The following is a 16,879-nucleotide window of genomic DNA, read 5'->3' on the forward strand; positions in this document are numbered from 1 at the left end:
GCCTTCCAAAACAAACTCGTGAATCGGGGATCTCTGTCAGAGACTATGGTCCCAGGCATGCCATGTAAGCTGAATATCTGGGCAATGAACAGTCTCACTAAATGATCCGGCTTGACTGTTTTCTTCACTGGAATGGAATGAGCTTGCTTGCTAAATCTGTCAATAACAGTCTAGATACCATCGTGCCCACTTTGTGTCTTCAAGAGATCAAAAATGAAATCCATAGCAATACTTTCCCAGGGGCGGGTGGGAATGGGTAAAGGCTGTAACAATCCTTGTGCTGTCAAACTTGACCTTCTGGCATACCAAGCAACTATGTACAAAATTGTCCACGTCCTTCTTGAGTCTCAGCCAAAAGAAGTATCGCTCCACATCTCTCAAGGTGGTATCAATGCCGCGGTGACCCGTAAATGGTGGACAGTGACATTCGGTTAGAACCTTTTCCCTCAACGGTTGTGTAACACACAACATCGTTTTCTTCATCAAGTAGCCATTCCGAATGGAATATCCCGCTACTCCCCATTCAATACATCTGAAAAATCTGGATCTGTGGCATACTGATCGACCTTGTCCTCGAAGCTTCTATGATGAATCACAGAAATAGCCAAGACTAACGGCTTCCGGGACAAAGCATGTGCCACCAAGTTCTTCTATCCCTGCATGGACAATATGGAAGTGAAACCGTGACAAGATGTTAACCCACCGCATCTGCTTTTCCAATAGCTGCTTCTGTGACAAAAAGTAGCGTAAACTCTGATGATCAGTGAAGATCGTAAAATCGGCTCTGAGTAGGTAATGTCGCCACTGAATAAAAGCATGGATAACCGCCAAAAGCTCATTCTCATAAATCTATGCTGTCAATTCTGGCCTTGAAAACAATCGGCTCTCATAGGCAATGACATGGCCTTCTTGCATTAAGACCGCACCCAGACTACGACTACAAGCATCACAATATACTTCAAATGAATTTTGCAAATCCGGCAAAGTCAAAACTTGTTCCGTAGCCAATTTCTCTTTCAAAATCTAAAAGGCAGTCACCTTTGTGGGTCCCCACGAGAAAGGGAATCCTTGTTGTGCAAGATATGGAAAGGGGAAGCAACCTCTGCAAACTTTCTAATGAACCGCCGGTAGTAAGAACATAAGCCCAAGCTTCATGGACATTCTTCAAATCGGGCCAATCGCGCATAGTCTCAACCTTGGCTGGGTCCATCTGCACTCCTGTTGCTCTCCTGTTGCTGAGACGATGTGTCCCAAAAAGTGTATCTCCGATAAGAAAAATTCACTCTTCTTGGCATTGATCACCAACTTGTGATCTCGCAATGCTTGAAAGACCTATAACAGATGTTATCTATGTTCTGCCTCATCCTTGGAGAAGACTATAATGTCACAAAGAAAGTGCCAACGCGTGACTTTCTCGTGTTTCTTTTGGGCGAGCCAGTCCCATTCCTTTCGAATGTCCTTCTCAAAGTCAGGCGGAAGAAATTGTTCATAAAATTCAGCTTTGAATTGAGCCCACATTCTAGCTTGTGTACCTTCTAGAATCTTGACTAACCACCAGTTGCTTGCTGTCTCCTTGAGATGCATCTCAACATGATGCAACTTGGATTTTTTGGTGAAGTTCTTGTTGGCAAAAGCAACTTCAAACTGCCTGATAAAAGACAGTGCCTTGAAGATGTCTCTCCGTCCTATGTAGTTGTCAAACTTGACATCCTTGTTACCGGATTTGAAACCCCACATCTTGCGGTGACGCTTGCAGTTATCCTTCTTGAACTTGGGCTTCTCTTTAGTATTACATAGGGAAGTAGTAGAAGTTTTCTTCTTTGAAGAAGATTTAGATAGTGTATGAGAAGTAGATGTAGTAGTAATATCATGAGAGTATGATGGAGAAGAGATAGAGACATCCTTGCTTTCATTAAGGAGAGAGTTCTTTTTCCTGGTCCTTGCTCTTGGAAGGTGGTTTGTCATGATCCGGAGATTCCTTGTGCGCTTCAGCAAGTTTACTCTCAGGCAAGTTACATCAGACCAGATCTCGCATGGTGTGCCAGGCGAGAGTGATTGCGCAACAAAGTCCTTTTGTTGATTCGGCGCGGATTGTGGAGATACCCGAGTACATACAGATTACTCTCTGAGATATAGGCGTGTTAGATTTGTTATTAGTTGTGCGAGCGAGTGTTGACACTCGCAGATGCCAGTTACAGGTACAATTACCTGTTAGAGTTTTTGATGGAGATCAGATGGAGTCGTGCCTAGCCTTGTTGTCTCCTTGCACGTAGGATAGATGAGCTTCTTCTTCGGATGTCACTCAATAGCTCCACAATTGTGCAATTTGATCAGGAGCTAAGAGGGGGGTCTTAGAGTTAGTCTCTTTGGCGAGTCCTAGCGGAGCTTCTAGTGCCCGAGTATCTCCTAGGGGCTGATCATAGGGAGTGAAGGCTGTTTTTTGGCTGTGCTTGTTCTTATCATCATTTTGCTCACCCTTTATGGCTGGCAATGTCATAATAGTTTGCCTCTTGGTGGCCCTAGGTTGGGGGTATTCTCCCTAGACTCTTGATATCTCTTGTTTCCTCTTGCGGGCTTGGTTTATGTTTTTCTCTAGGTTTTTCCCGTTATTATCCTATTTTAGGGTCATGGAGTTTTAATGGGGAGTTCGTGCGTTTTTCCACTTTCCTTGTGTAGGGAGGGGATGCCCTTAGTTGAAGTTATCAATTTTTGCATCATCAGTAGAGTGACAGCTCTCTCTCTCTCTCTCTCTCTCTCTCTCTCTCTCTCTCTCTCTCTCTCTCTCTCTCTCTCTCTCTCTCTCTCTCTCTCTCTCTCTCTCTCTCTCTCTTCGCTGCAATGTATTTTTTTTTTCCGAGAAAAAGATCCTTCTATTAGTTAATGAAAACTTCCCATAGGGCTACATCCACCTCTGCAGGAGAGGGCTACAACAAGTATGGTGGGGAGACTCTCCCAATGAAAAAACAGCATATATACAATGGGGCTAAATCAAGAGATGGGAGGAGGGAAAAGCCACACAGGTGGACAGTAGTGTCATCTGAGCACCCCCTGGACCATGGTGTAGAAAGGCCCAGGGCGCCAGAGTCGAAGGAAAGCCTCGCGGCGCTCCCGCATGCGGTTGGAGCTGCCCTGTAGTCCCTCAAGCTGTCCTCTGAGAGTATGGATCAGCTCTAGCTAAAAGTCACGAACAGTCTCTACTGGTGGCACAAGGCGAGCCTCAAAGATGCGGAAACAGCAGGCCCGCCAGATGAACCAGAGAGCTAGGCCGCTGATGAGCTCCCAACACTCCTCTCTCTCACTGCACCACTCCTGTGGAGTAAGATCTGTAGCAGGCTCGAGTGTAGGTCGCCCCCCCTGTATCACTATCATCCTGCTGGTGGAAGATAGCTCAAACTGAAGTGCCGGGCCCGTGAGGGTGGACCAAGCCGCTGCCCCCCAAGTGTACTGTCGAGCCGTGGAGATGGCGGGCATCAGCCGAAGAACTCGTAGCCACACCTGCTGGGCCGAGGGACAGTCCCAAAGACAGTGACGCTGACTCTCCACCAACTGGTCACAGGCTGTACATGCGGCTGAGAGACCACTATGCACAAGCCAGCTCCCTACTGCTGTGGCTCTGTGTGCAACCAACCAGTGGAACAAAGTGACGCGCCTCGGCTGTTTGGAGTCCCATAACCTCTGCCAAAAAGCTGCCAAGAACTCAACTGTGAGGCCCTCCTCCTGCCAATGACGTGTTGCAACGGGGCGGGCCTCTCTCTGTGCTGCAAGTATATGACGTCCAAGCCGAACAGTGTATTGAAAGAAAGGGACTCCTGGGCGGTCTGCAGAAGAGAAGGGGTCCCTCCATAGCCACTCACCAGGAGCCCACTGTACTCGTGCCAGTGGACAGCACTCCCAAGCCCATAGCCTCCAGTGTCCTGCCTCAAGAGCTGCTCGGTCAGGGTCTAAGACGCAAGTCCTCCCACAGATGCCCACAACTCAGATCCTCTGGAAACAGCACTCTGCTACCTGCGGGGCCTCTACTGCAACTCGTTGTAATCTTCCCCCACCCTGAAGCTCGAAGAACAGGGCTGGGACAGTCTCTGAACAAGCCCTGACTGAAATGAGAACCTCCAATCGTGTGAAGGCTCCCATCCATCGGGGTGCTACTGGCTCGAGAGGCGTGAGCCACTCAGCTGGAACTGACTCTGAGATGTCTTGACACATGCTCTGAACCCCTCTCATGCCCTGTAGCTAGATAGCCTGCACCTCCTCTGACAAACCTGTGAACTCTAGCCAGTCACCTAGAGAGCGCGCTGGACCTGCTGCCATGGGACCCCAAGAAACATGAGGCCTACTCCCAACCAAGTGGCCTCTCTGAGTGCTGACCATGGGGTTCCAGACGAGGGGCTGCCGTATGCGCTCCTCCGTGCACGTCGCTTGTCTCTGCTCTAGGCCACGCCGTAAGAGCTCCCAAGAACGAAGCAAACTCACAGCGAATCGGTCCTCCAGGCTCCTGCTCAAACCAACTCGGCGCAACTTTGTAAAGATCCATCTGGTCGAAAGTTGCGAAGGGCCTCCTGACTGAGGCACCCTGGCACGAAGCCTCTGCAGCAAGAACTCCTTCCAGGGCTCCTCGCCTGGAAGAAGTCCTCTGACGACGAACTTCCCAAGAAGGGCTCTGCTCTGTTGTGCTGGATCATTGATCCCAAGCCCTCCCTGAGAACAAGGAAGTGTGATGACTGACCAAGCCACCTTGGCTCGGGCAATCTGAGTGTCGCGACCTAACCAAAGGAAGTTCCTGATCAGCCTCTCTACCTGGCTGATACAAGAACTCGAGAAGATCCAGCAAGAAGTGATGTACCACATAGTCGCCAACAACACCTGGTTGGCAACTACTACTCTACCAGCCAGCGAAAGTCGTGCTGAGCTCCAATGTAACAGCTTTCTCCTGATGGACAGGAGAAGAGAAGCAATCTGCTGCTCGGGGGACAAATCCAAACCAACCTGACAACCCAAGTATCGAACTGCAGTCCCTAGAGGAATCCACTGGAAACCCTCTTCTGGCATCCAATCTGACACAGGAGCACTGCCAACCGAGAAAGCCACTGTCTTTCTCCAGTTGATCAGTGGGCCCGATGCACAGAAGAAGGTCTCCAAAGCTTGCCCACATCTGTGTAAATTGGCCTCCTGGCCCTCTAAGTACAAGGCCGAGTCGTCGGCAAACTAAGCGTCCAGAAGCTCATCTCCCCATATAGGGAGTGCTAAGCCCCTCAAACCAACCTGCTGTGACACCAAAAATCTGCTCATCGCCTCTGCATAGAACAGAAAGAGAAAGGGGGCAAGAGGACAACCCTGTCTGACCGATCGTGTGAGCATGAAGCGCTCACCTCTACCTCCTGCCAAAAGCACCTGACTGTGAGCCTGTCTGTACAAAGCTGACACCCCTTTGATCCAAGCATCTGAAAAGCCCATCCTGCGAAGCGTGCCCACTAGAAAGTCCCAGTCAACTCTGTCGTATGCCTTCTCAAAATCGAGAAGAAGAATCACAAGGTCCTCTCCACGGAGACGTGCCAGGGCAGAAGCCTCCCAGAAAGTGAAGATGTTGTCAAGGATACTGCGTTCCTTGACAAAACCTGTCTGAGTCCCATGTATAAGGCTCTCTAAGTGTGGTTGAATCCTCAAACTCAGAGACTTGGCAAGAATTTTGTAGGCTGAGTTGAGGATGGTGATGGGGCGCCACTGTCAAATCTCATCCAAGGAGCCACCCTCCTTTGGAATGAGGTAAATCAGGCCCTCACTCATGCTATCCGGCATCTCTCCTGTGTGCAGAATGTACTGAAAGGCACTACAAAGATCTGGGCCAAGCAGGTCCCAGTACTCCAAGAAGAAGCTGGGAGTCAGCCCATCCTCACCTGGACAACTACCACGAGGGAGGGCCCTAAGAGCCGTGTGCAGCTTCTCAAGCTGAAGAGGTATCTCTAGCCTCTGGCGCATCTCCTCAGTTACAAGACAAGGCATCTGCGCCCAAACCTGCTCCTTGCATGCATCCTGTCTCTCTGACTGGGGCTCAGCTGACAGTAGCTCATGGTAAAAGTTAGTAGCAACTGCACGCATATCCTCAGGCTCACAAACAACTGACCCATCGGGTCTCCTCAGCTGATTGACCTTGGCATGCGAGTGCCGAGGTCCCACTGTCGCAAAAAAAGCACCTGTCACTCTGTCACCCACTTGAGTCCACTGAGATGCCTGTCGGTGAAAGGCAAACTCATGGCGTCTCTCCTCTGTGCAAGCAAGCTCCTGTCGAGCCTGCTGTAACTGCTCCTCCAACCATGGACTGTCTGGATGCTGCTCTTGCATCCTCTGTAGTGAAGCAATGCCTCGTCTGAGACGCTACTCCTCCTCTCTCGCTGCAGCCCGTCGAGCCAGAGACTCCTGGAGAAAAAAGTGGCTAAGCTGAGCTAGGCCTAAGGCCACTCTCTCTGCAGGTAGAGCTTGGCTGTCCATGCCCTCTGTCCAGAGAGCCTCTACCCTCTCTCTGAGTGTTGAGTCCAACAAGACCCGCTCTGGGATGCGAAGCATCGTGCTCCCACTCCTCTGCTTGTCTGCCACTGTGAGGATCACTGGTGCATGGTCCGAGAAGGATGTCCTTGCCAGGATGCCCACTGATCCCCCCAAGTCACTGAAGTGGTCACTAGTGTAGAAGCGATCTATCCGCGATAGATTCACTCCTCCCACTCTGCGGTCCGATCTAGAGAAGGCAAGACTCTCTGGAGGCCTCACAAAGCCAGAATGCTGCCATGTATCCGAGACCCTCAAAGTCATACACAACCTCTCCCAAGCTGCTAACTCGACTCCATGCACACTAGTATGGCTGCCTCCGATCCCGTCAGAGGGGTCCTCCACTATGTTGAAGTCCCCTCCTACACACCAATGGTCAACCTGTGGCAAAGACTCAACAATCTGTGACCAAAACTCTGCACGAGCACTCGCCACATTGGGCGCATAGATGTTCAGGAAGCCCACAAGGCCATCCTGAACTTGCAAAGTAATCCACTGAGCCCTGCCTGGCACAATAATCCCTCTGCCCACAATGGCCTGTTGCAATGAGTCCGCAATAGTCATACATACCCCACCCTGGATGCCTCCAGGTCCAAAAGAAGCTGACCAAAAGGTATCATAACGTCCACGCAAAATCTGACCACATCGCCGAATGCGGCTCTCAGACAGATGGTGCTCCTGAAGCATAAGGAGATCAATCTCTCCTCCCACAAGGCAACGCTGAAGCTCCTGACGCAATCGGCCCCGCTGTCACTGAAACTGGGGCCCACCTAATCCCTGCACGTTCCACGAGACGATCCTCATGGGGAGCGAGAGAGATCAGATGCTGCCGCAGCAGCAAGACGGGCTATCTTCGAGGCAGGCTTGGATGGGGAGTAATCCGCATCCGAGCGTCCTCTAGATAAGCGAGCCTGTAGTGACTGCTTGGTCCAAGCCCAAACAGAGCGAGCCGTGCGTAAAGCAACCTCCTCTGTCCAGGAGTCCTCATGTATGTATACATAGCAAGGCAAACTCCGCGTATCATCAAAAAAGTACACCACAAAGTGCCTACATCCTGCTGAGTTTGGGGGTGTCACCGCAAACTTGGCCAGTGGCCACAAAGTCTGCAGCAAATCTGTAACTCCAAGTTCTCCCATGTGGTGAGAGAAGTCGAGAACGTGTGTATGCAACCATCCCACCACTCAGTCGAGGGACCACTCTGTCTCGGTCCTACCACAGACGGGAAAGGAGAAACCAACTGTCGAGTCCAAGGCCTCTGTCCCCCTAGCGGCGAGGAACAGAGCATGGAACCTGAAGCAGACTGCCTCGTGGTCTGCTGCGGAATCGCCGACAAAGCGAGTGAATCCGTAATCGAAGAAATCCCAGCGGCGTCGGAGGTCAATGCTCGTCAGACCATGAGGGATAGCTGCAAGGGAAGATGTCTGAATCTGCAGAGGGGGCCGCAAGAAGGGCTGACCCTCTCTCGCTAGGCGACTCGTGGCAAAAGCGCTGCCAAGAGATCTCCTAGCCGCCGGCGAGGGACCAATCTCCTGAGTCGACTGTGGTACTGGAGTAGGAGGAGGTGGAAAAGGAGCTGGGGGTGGGCGGAGGAGAAGAGAAGCGGGGTGGGGCGACAGAGACAGGGGGGCGAGGTGGGGAGTGGGCGGGAGCAGAGGGCGGGGGAGGGGATGAGGAGGAAGAGGGGAAATCTGAAGGTGAGGTGGTTGGCGAGGTTGAAGCGGAAGTGGAGGTAGGCGTAGGGGGATCCTCCTGCTCAAGAGGACCAAAGCGGTTCCCCGTGGGAACCCACTGCTGCTGAGTAGGCACCTGAGGGCCACTTTGAGTGCCAGGCTGTCGCTGTGGCCCCTGGCGTCGACGGCCACGGGCTTGCTGCCACCCCTCCTCCGCTGGAGCCCCAGGCTCGGAGGGTGGCTCAGAATCTGTGCACTGTGCCGCTGGCTGTGGCTGCGGCCCAGCCTTGGCAGGCTGGGGCTGGGGTTGAGGCTGAGGCTGAGGTGCATGTCGAGGCCTCCTTCGTGTACAGGCCTTCGCTAGGTGGCCCATCTGTCTGCAAATGAAGCACTGGTTCGGGAGACCCGAGTACTCCACACTCTGTCTAAACCAACCCCCACTCACCCGAGGCAGAAGGATGACCTTTGGGAGCGTGTGGGTATCTCTGACCAAAACTCGAACTGAAGGGATGCCGGCCGCCTTGGCAGCTACTGATGCTGCCGAGGCAGAAGGATGACCTTCGGGAGCATGTGGGTATCTCTGACCAAAACTCGAACTGAAGGGATGTCGGCCGCCTTGGCAGCTACTGATGCTGCCATACGAGGTGTCTCCAGAACAGTCCCGATGGCGGAGCCAATCGTGGAGAGAAGTGGAAGGTACTCCCTCCGTAAACCCGAAAAGCAGACTGAGATGGGGATGTCTGCCTCCTCTACTAGCACATCCGAAGTCGGGTCAAAACCATGTCGCCACTGTCGAAAGTGGGCGCGTGATGCTCGGATAGCCATTGGACTCATAGCTATGACCTTGGAGGCCATCTCGGAAGTCTCGAACTCGATCTGGTAGTACCCCCGTCCGAGGATCCGGACATCCAAAATCTTGCCCACCTCTGTGAGAAGGCGGGCTTGGAGAAGGTCTCGCAGCTCTCCTCTGCTAGGACGGGTGCCGAGAACCTTGCAGATGACAGAAGTCGCCTGCAAGCACTCTACCTCTGCGGCAAGGCTCGCTTGCTCTGTCGGCGAAAGAGCAAGTCGAATGGTGGGCTCAGCGGGGTCGGGCGAGGGGGCTTCAGGCGAGTCCCTCTGTGGCGGAGCTGGAGCCTCCATTTGTGTCTACTGCTGAGTCGAAGAAGCGAACGGTGAAGATAAAACTGCAACCGAGTGCGCCGAACACTTGTCCGAAGAAAAAGTGTTGCAGAGTCAGGCGCAGAAAACCTTCGGGGACAATGAGGATAGGGGGGGGGGGGGGGGGGGGGGTGGGGGGGAGGGAGATCAAGCTGTTTCGCCAAAAAACAGCCAAGGAATGGGGGGCAGCGGGCAGGCTAGGGGGCAGCTGGGGGCGAGGGCGGCGGGCAGCAGGGGGCAGTGGTGGCGGGCTGGGCTGGGTGAGGGAAACAACGCGAGAGCGAGAGGGGGCAGGGGATGCAGCGCGAGGGCGAGGGGGGGGGGGGCAGCGTGGGGGGGGCTGGGGGCAGCGCGAGGGCGAGAGAGAGAAGGGGGGTGAGGGGCAGCAATGGCGCAGGGGGGGGAGCGTGCAGCAGCAGCGAGTGTCTTCGCTGCAATGTATTTGTCTCTTTAACATTTTTCCTCTCTCTAGCGTTTTGTGCTAGATCGCCCTCCCTCTTGCAATTCCTTTGCGTTTTTGCAGGCCCTCTCTTGTTGTGGTCTCTCTTGCCCTTCGTGACACTCGCTCTACACTTACACTCCAGATCTAGGAGATCACCGCAATGGGGTTTCTCTTAAGAGGTTCCACATTTGGAGGTTATTGCTGTTTGCCATCGGGTTCGAGGGACTGTGTGCTTGTTGCCACTGATTTCAGACATATCTGTCCATCTTTCATTGCCACTTCTCACACTCTCGGGTCGGGTGCGATGATGCCATGTCACCGTATTGTGACACCCTACACTTGAGGACCTTTTCGGGGATGAGCTTCATGATTGATACAATACCCGCCCACAACATAGAAGCCTTATGAGCTGCGGGCCCACTTCCACAACTTCTAAGTTCCACCATCGTACCTTGACCTCGTAAAGGAATTCAATCTGGACAGTGATGAGGACCCAAAAACAATCTTGTTGGCAACATGGACATACGAACAACCATTACTTCTTGATGAGTTGACTTGATTTAAAAGTCATCGCAACTAAATTGGGAGTCCATATTTTACCCTTAGTAGTAGACACTCAACCGGTCCGAGGAAGGGCTTATAAAACGAAAACAAGGTACGTTGTTGCCATCAAGCAAGAACTATAAGAGGTGGAAACCACACAGATTATTGTGATTGTAGAGCATTCTGAGTGGCTCTCCCATGGTCATTGCCCCAAAGAAGCCATTGAACAAATCAAGGTATTTGTGGATTTTCATGTACTTAACAAGGCCACATTTAAGGATGGGTTCCTGACTCCCTTTTGCAAGTGCATATTGGAAGATGTAGCAGGGCATGCCTTGCGGATCACTATGGATGGATTCAATGGGTACAACCAAGTGGCCACCCACCCAGATGACCAACTCAAAGCCACCTTTGTTACACCATCGGGCAGTTTCATATAAAGAGATGGCCTTTGCTTTGTTGCCAGAGCAAGTACTTTCTTCATTCCTGCGCAATGCTCATACAATGTCTAAATGCTGAGATGCTGGGTACTGAAGCCACTCATCCTGGGTGCTGATGCTACTGATGTTGGGTACTGAGGTGCTGAGGTTCTATGTCGACGACGAGGTGCTGATGGTCTATGTCGACGACGGGTATTGCTGGTCTATGTCGAAGATGATGATGTCGACGACAGGTACTGCTGGTCTATGTCGAAGACGATGATGTCGATGACGGGTTGTATATCGAAGATGGTGTCAACGACGGGGTACTGATGGTCTGTCTATGTCGAGGACGATGAAGGCGACAACGAGGTACTGATGGATCTTTGTCGACGACGATGCTAAGGCAAAATGACGAACTGCTAGCGCGGTCGATGGTTCGGGGTCTGTAACCACGACGAGGCTAGGGGCTGAGTCTACTGGCTGATGCAAAAACTCTGACTGTGGCTACTGAATCTGATGCGACCAAGGGCTGAAAACGCTGGTCTTTGGGCTGAGATCGCTGACCTTGCTGGCTGAAAACGCTGGTGAGGAAGTGCTGAAAACGCTGGCTGACTTCTGGCTGAAAACGCTGAGACTGCAAGCTGAAAACACTGATCAACTTGGGCTGCAACGCGGTCCGACTGGCTGGAAAATGCTGCTGGAGAAGGGCTGAAACACTGACTGAATCTGTGTCTCTGCTGGCGCTCCCTCTCCTCCTCCTTTCGCTCATAGGCTGCCTACATAGGAAGCGCAGACTGGGTCGAGCAAGGACATAAATCAGCCCACGGTTCCCTTTTTATTTTACCCCCCAAAGGTTAGTTAATAAATTTAAGTGTCTTCATAAGAGGTGGTTCACATGTGGCGAAACCTACATGCTGAAAATTCTATACTGTGCAAGAGAGGGTAATGCAACTGTGACCGGCGTGGACATGCACGTCCTGCTAGAGGCTCACAAGGTGCCAGGCTAGGTCTTACGCTAAGACTGACGCTAGACTATGGCAGAAGCATGTCCACCCCCCCCCCCCCCCCCCCCCCCCCCCCCCCCGGTTAAAAGTGAGGCACAATTGCCGAACTTCTATCTGTACTTCTGATGCCGACTGCTTCTGATGCTTGTGGATGCATTACCGATGGAAATTTCTCCAAATGGGTGGATACTACGGATGTAGGTACTGCTGCAATGTAAACACCGACCATACGAGTTATTAGGTAGCCTTACTACTGTCGCAGAATACCAGCCTTCGTGCTGACTCTGCCTGCAAGCAAGCTCTACCGCTCGAATAATCCTGTCGTGAAAACATTGCGGGTGAAGCTGAAAGGTAAGGGTGCTTGGAGAAAAATCCAAGGGTTTCTTGTCGACGGAAGTGGATACACGCTACATGCGAATGCAAATGCAGAAGAGGTTAGGAATCCTGTCTCCAACTCCTTCCATATCCGCATACAAGGCTAGGAGATCTTGGTACTCAAGATCTGGGTTTTCGTGTATCCGATGTCAATTTTCCTTCAAAGACATGGCAATGAAGATGGGATCTGGTAAGTCAATGGTCGGGACTCAAAGATTCTTCAAGAAAAAAACCCGGGAGAGGTTCCTTGGGTTCTTGGTTCAACTTGGGTTCTTGATGGTTCTTGGGTTCTTGATTTTTCTTGGGTACTTGGGGTTCTTGGTTCTTCCCTTGAGTTCACGAAGTCGAAGCACGCACAGAGCTCTGATACCAATGTCAAGTGCAGCGGAAGTGTTTAAGGATTTTGCTCGGATCTAGTACTCTGCATACAAACACAAGGGACACTTTACTTCACTTGAAAGAACCGAACTAAATGATAGAAAGAGACGAGAGAGAGAGAGAGAGAGAGAGAGAGAGAGAGAGAGAGAGAGAGAGAGAGAGAGAGAAGAGACGACACAGGATGTCGGGTCCCAACCCTCGAGGGCCCCCTTGCTCTGTTGCCAGAGCAAGTACTTTCTTTATTCTTACACAATGCTCATGCAATGTCTAAATGCTGAGATGTTGATGCTAATAGCTATTGATGCTGGGTACTGAAGCTACTAATGCTACTAATGCTGGGTACTGATGCTACTGATGTTGGGTACTGAGGTGGTGAGGTTCTATGTTGACAACGAGGTGCTGCTGGTCTATGTCGATGACGATGATGTCGACGACAGGTTCTGTGTCGAAGATTATGGTGTCAACAACGGGGTATTGATGGTCTGTCTATGTCGAAGACGATGAAGTCGACGATGAGGTACTGATGGATCTTTGTCAACGACGATGATGTCGACGACGATGCTAAATCGAAATGACGAACTGCTAGCACGGTCGATGGTTTGGGGTCTGCAACCACGACGAGGCTAGGGGCTGAGTCTACTGGCTGATGCAAAATCTCAGACTGTGGTTACTGAATCTGATGCGATCAAGGGCTGAAAACTCTGGTCTTCGGGCTGAGATCGCTGACCTTGCTGGCTGAAAACGCTGGTGAGACTGCAAGCTGAAAACGCTGATCAACTTGGGCTGCAACGCGGGTCCTACTGGCTGGAAAACACTGCTGGAGAAGGGCTGAAACGCTGGCTGTATCCGTGTCTCTGCTGGCGCTCCCTCTTCTCCTTCTTTCGCTCAATGAGCTGCCTATATAGGAAGCGCAGGCTGGGTTGAGCAGGGACATAAATCAGCCCACGATTCCCTTTTCATTTTACTCCCCAAAGGTTACTTAATAAATGAAGTGTCCTCATAAGAGGTGGTTTCACATGCTGTGAAACCTACATGCTGAAAATGCTATATTGTGCAAGAGAGGGTAATGCAACTGTGACCGGTCTGGACATGCACGTCCTGCTAGAGGCTCACAAGGTGCCAGGCTAGGTCCTACGCTAAGACTGACACTAGACACGGCAGAAGCATGTCCACATGACGCAAATGAAGTGCGCACGTGCAACATCTCTCTCTCTCTCTCTCTCTCTCTCTCTCTCTCTCTCTCTCTCTCGTTGCAAGGTTTGTTCAGTTGTTTACAGTTCTCTCACGTGTGTTGCTGCAGATCTTCTGCTTGGAGTGTCCAAGGCCATTACAAAGACTGACACTGACGTGTAGCAATAGCTTGTCCATGTGGCTCAAGTGCAATGCGCACGTGACAATTTTTGTGAATAAATGAATTGAGGAATATATTTTCACTTAGTTTTACCTATGGTGACCGGGATATCGCTTAACAATATTCTGTCTTGCATCCACTTAGTGGCAGGTAGAATCTCAGAAAAATCTACAAAATACATTGTTTGTTACATTTACTTTTTGAACAGGTCATTGCCGGAAGGAGAAATGTAGGCATAATGTCTATGGAACCAGTGGGCAATTATGGCATAAGGTGGTTTGTCTTTTGTGAGTTCAATCTTTGTGCTGGTATTTTCTACACACTTTTTGATTTGTTTTAACTCCATTCTTTCAGGATTTGCTTTGATGACTTACATAGTACTGGTATATACTCATGGGACTACCTATACCATTTAGGTGCCAATAAGTTCAGCTTGATGAGGGAGTATCTAAACATGTTGAAGAAGCACGATTTGAGTAGGTCCCCTCGACAGAAAAGCTGATTTTCCCTTTAAGTTGTGGCAGCTATTATATCTGCACAACGACTCTTCATTTTGAAAGGTCCCAGTTTGCACGAGGTTTCCTCAAAAATTTATGAGGAAGCTGGATCCGCAGTACATGTGGTCGATTATTGGAGTGTGCTAGATGGCCTCGGATTCTGTTTGCAAGGATGAGAAAACGGATTCGGCTTACGCACAAGAATTCGAAATTTTAAGATTTGTGTTCTTATGGTTCTTGCCTGTGATCAGATAGCTGGCTGCATCAGAAGCTTTACACCATCAAAGTGAGTACGCGCTCATAAATACACTATGTAAGTGCAAAGTTTGCCTCCCCTTTAAAGTACATGTTTCAGAAAGAGCTTAGGGCATATAAGAGTTTCACTTGCAAACAATCTACTTCCGTCATTGGGGTCCAACTGCTGAAGAGCCACTCTTACTTGCGTGTTCCAAATGGTAATTTTTTTTCTTAGTGGTGGCATTCTCATCTCAACTTGATTATGTTAACTTCATGTCATCCCATTCTATAAATTGCAGTTGAACTTTTGGGCTTGGGCTCATATGATATCAAATTTGTTTTGATATTGAATATGTTTACAGATATAGGGTATTTGTAATATAAAGCTATATGAGTACCTTAAAAAAAAAGAAAAGGATAAGGATTAAATTTTTTCATTTCGGGATAGGGATCCCTCTCACGGTCAAAACTAAAGAGAAATAAATTGAGACGAGTTATTCTCTCTCTCTCTCTCTCTCTCTCTCTCTCTCTATATATATATATATATATATATATATATAAATGTAAGTTGAGTCTACAGTCAACCCTCAGTTTCAACATAGTATCATAAATTCAGACTTCTTAGAGAGATTACATTATCCTTAATTATCCCTCCCGTCTCAATTAGTTATTGATTATGTTATATAATCATCATGCATTAAAATGTAGGGTGCATTTTTGTTTTTCATATCTTTCATTTCTTGATATTGGTGAACTACTTAGGGTTGAGTTAGATATCGGACTTTATGTGGACATGGCAGTCCGCCCGGTCACCCGGTTCACAAAAATGTTTAAACATGTAAATATTTAATCACAGCAAAAAGTTGCTCCTCTACAAGAGTGTTGGGCCAACCAAGCACTCAACATACTGTGCATTTAAGCATATAGTCTTTAATTCGACTGCCAATGCAAGTGACCAAGGGCATGGTTGACCACTTCCACACCTGCGTACAATCTGATATTTATCCACGGCCATGGATGCTCATGCAAGCAACCTTAATCTTCCATGATCCTTCATGGTAGGCAGCAGCTCCTTTGTTTTTTTGGCGGACTAAGCAGTTCAAGAGCTTCTATTGTTAAAATATTGAAGCACCTTGTGCACACTACCTGCAACCGCTCATGCAGCCCTCCTACATCCTCGATCGGCCAGCATTTCAGCACGGTGCTTAAGCCCCCAAGCTCTACAAACTCGGCCACGTCTCACAAATTCCAGAAGTCAATCGGCAGATTCGTAGCAAGCTTGAAGGTTGGCAATCGGTGTGCACTCATGAAAAGAAGCATTGAGGGGATACAACAAGTAATCCACGCCATGCTGCTCCTATCCAAACTCAGCCAGTTTTTGTGCCATGGCAGGTCCACCTCGTTCTCCTTTTCATAACAGATGTCTACTTCCACATGTCTACTTCCACATGGTATTTTTTACGTAGTCCTTATAACAGGGTTGGATTTCTGGTGCATCTCTAGACCATTGGATAAAGCTTGCGGATTAGTGCCACATGGCAAGCTAATTATGACAAACATCCTTCTTTACTATTTTTTGTAGGTCCTTGTTTTTTATTGTGAAAAGTTTCTTGTGGGCAAAAAAGTGAGCATTAAGAATGAAAGTGATGGAAAGGATCCACAATTGTCATGTCACTTTGGTGTTTTAAATCACTAAATTGAAAAGCGTTACTATTTTTAAACAATAAAATGGAATGGAAGTGGCAAGTCTCTCAAGTAAAATAATATATTTATAATTCAAAAGCAAAGAGTATTCAATGCTTCATAAGTTCACATGTTGGTTTAGAATACAAATGTGACCCTTCGCCTTGTTTAAATTATACATGTTGTTGCCCTCTACAGAACCTTGAAACTTGTAATGATTTTTATCCCTTCTAAGGATGAAGATAATTAAGTGTGCAACATGCATGTTGGAGGTGATGGTTTTTGGCATCTTGTGCTCCACATGGCATGCCTTGTGAATTTCACTTGTTTTACCTAAGTCCTAATTGATGAATGAGCTTTTCACGCCAGTTTAAAAGATAATGATGAGTTTGATGTAAGTTAGATGTTCTCTTGTTTCAGCATGGTGGGATTTCTCTTAAGATTTTGTTTAACAATTTTTAAAATATTTATGATAGAAACTTTTTCTCTTTCATTATATTTGTGTTGGGCATTCAATATCATGCACCACTTCATTGAATAATTGTGTGATTGACTTATTGGCTTTCTAAAAGAAGCATT

At 49.2% G+C, this 16,879-nt stretch overlaps 1 protein-coding gene across 2 annotated transcripts in view; it reads left to right on the forward strand.

Annotated features, from left to right (window-relative positions):
- The window catches only part of LOC147427619 (Myb domain protein), a 95,652-nt gene extending 80,708 nt beyond the window's left edge, over positions 1 to 14,944 (forward strand). Inside the window, exons 4-5 of one of the 2 annotated variants that reach the window (XM_086496572.1) lie at positions 14,092 to 14,156; positions 14,238 to 14,384. In XM_086496572.1, coding sequence (XP_086352698.1) covers positions 14,092 to 14,156; positions 14,238 to 14,249 — 77 coding nt within the window. In that variant the 3' untranslated portion in view covers positions 14,250 to 14,384. Of the gene's footprint in view, positions 1 to 14,091; positions 14,157 to 14,237 lie in introns of both variants that reach the window. The other variant, XM_086496571.1, reaches the window with a different exon arrangement.
- Positions 14,945 to 16,879: the final 1,935 nt, after the last annotated feature.

This window comes from Adiantum capillus-veneris, chromosome 23 (genome assembly GCF_014529385.1).
Source record: "Adiantum capillus-veneris isolate H3 chromosome 23, ASM1452938v2, whole genome shotgun sequence".
NCBI lineage: Eukaryota > Viridiplantae > Streptophyta > Polypodiopsida > Polypodiales > Pteridaceae > Adiantum > Adiantum capillus-veneris.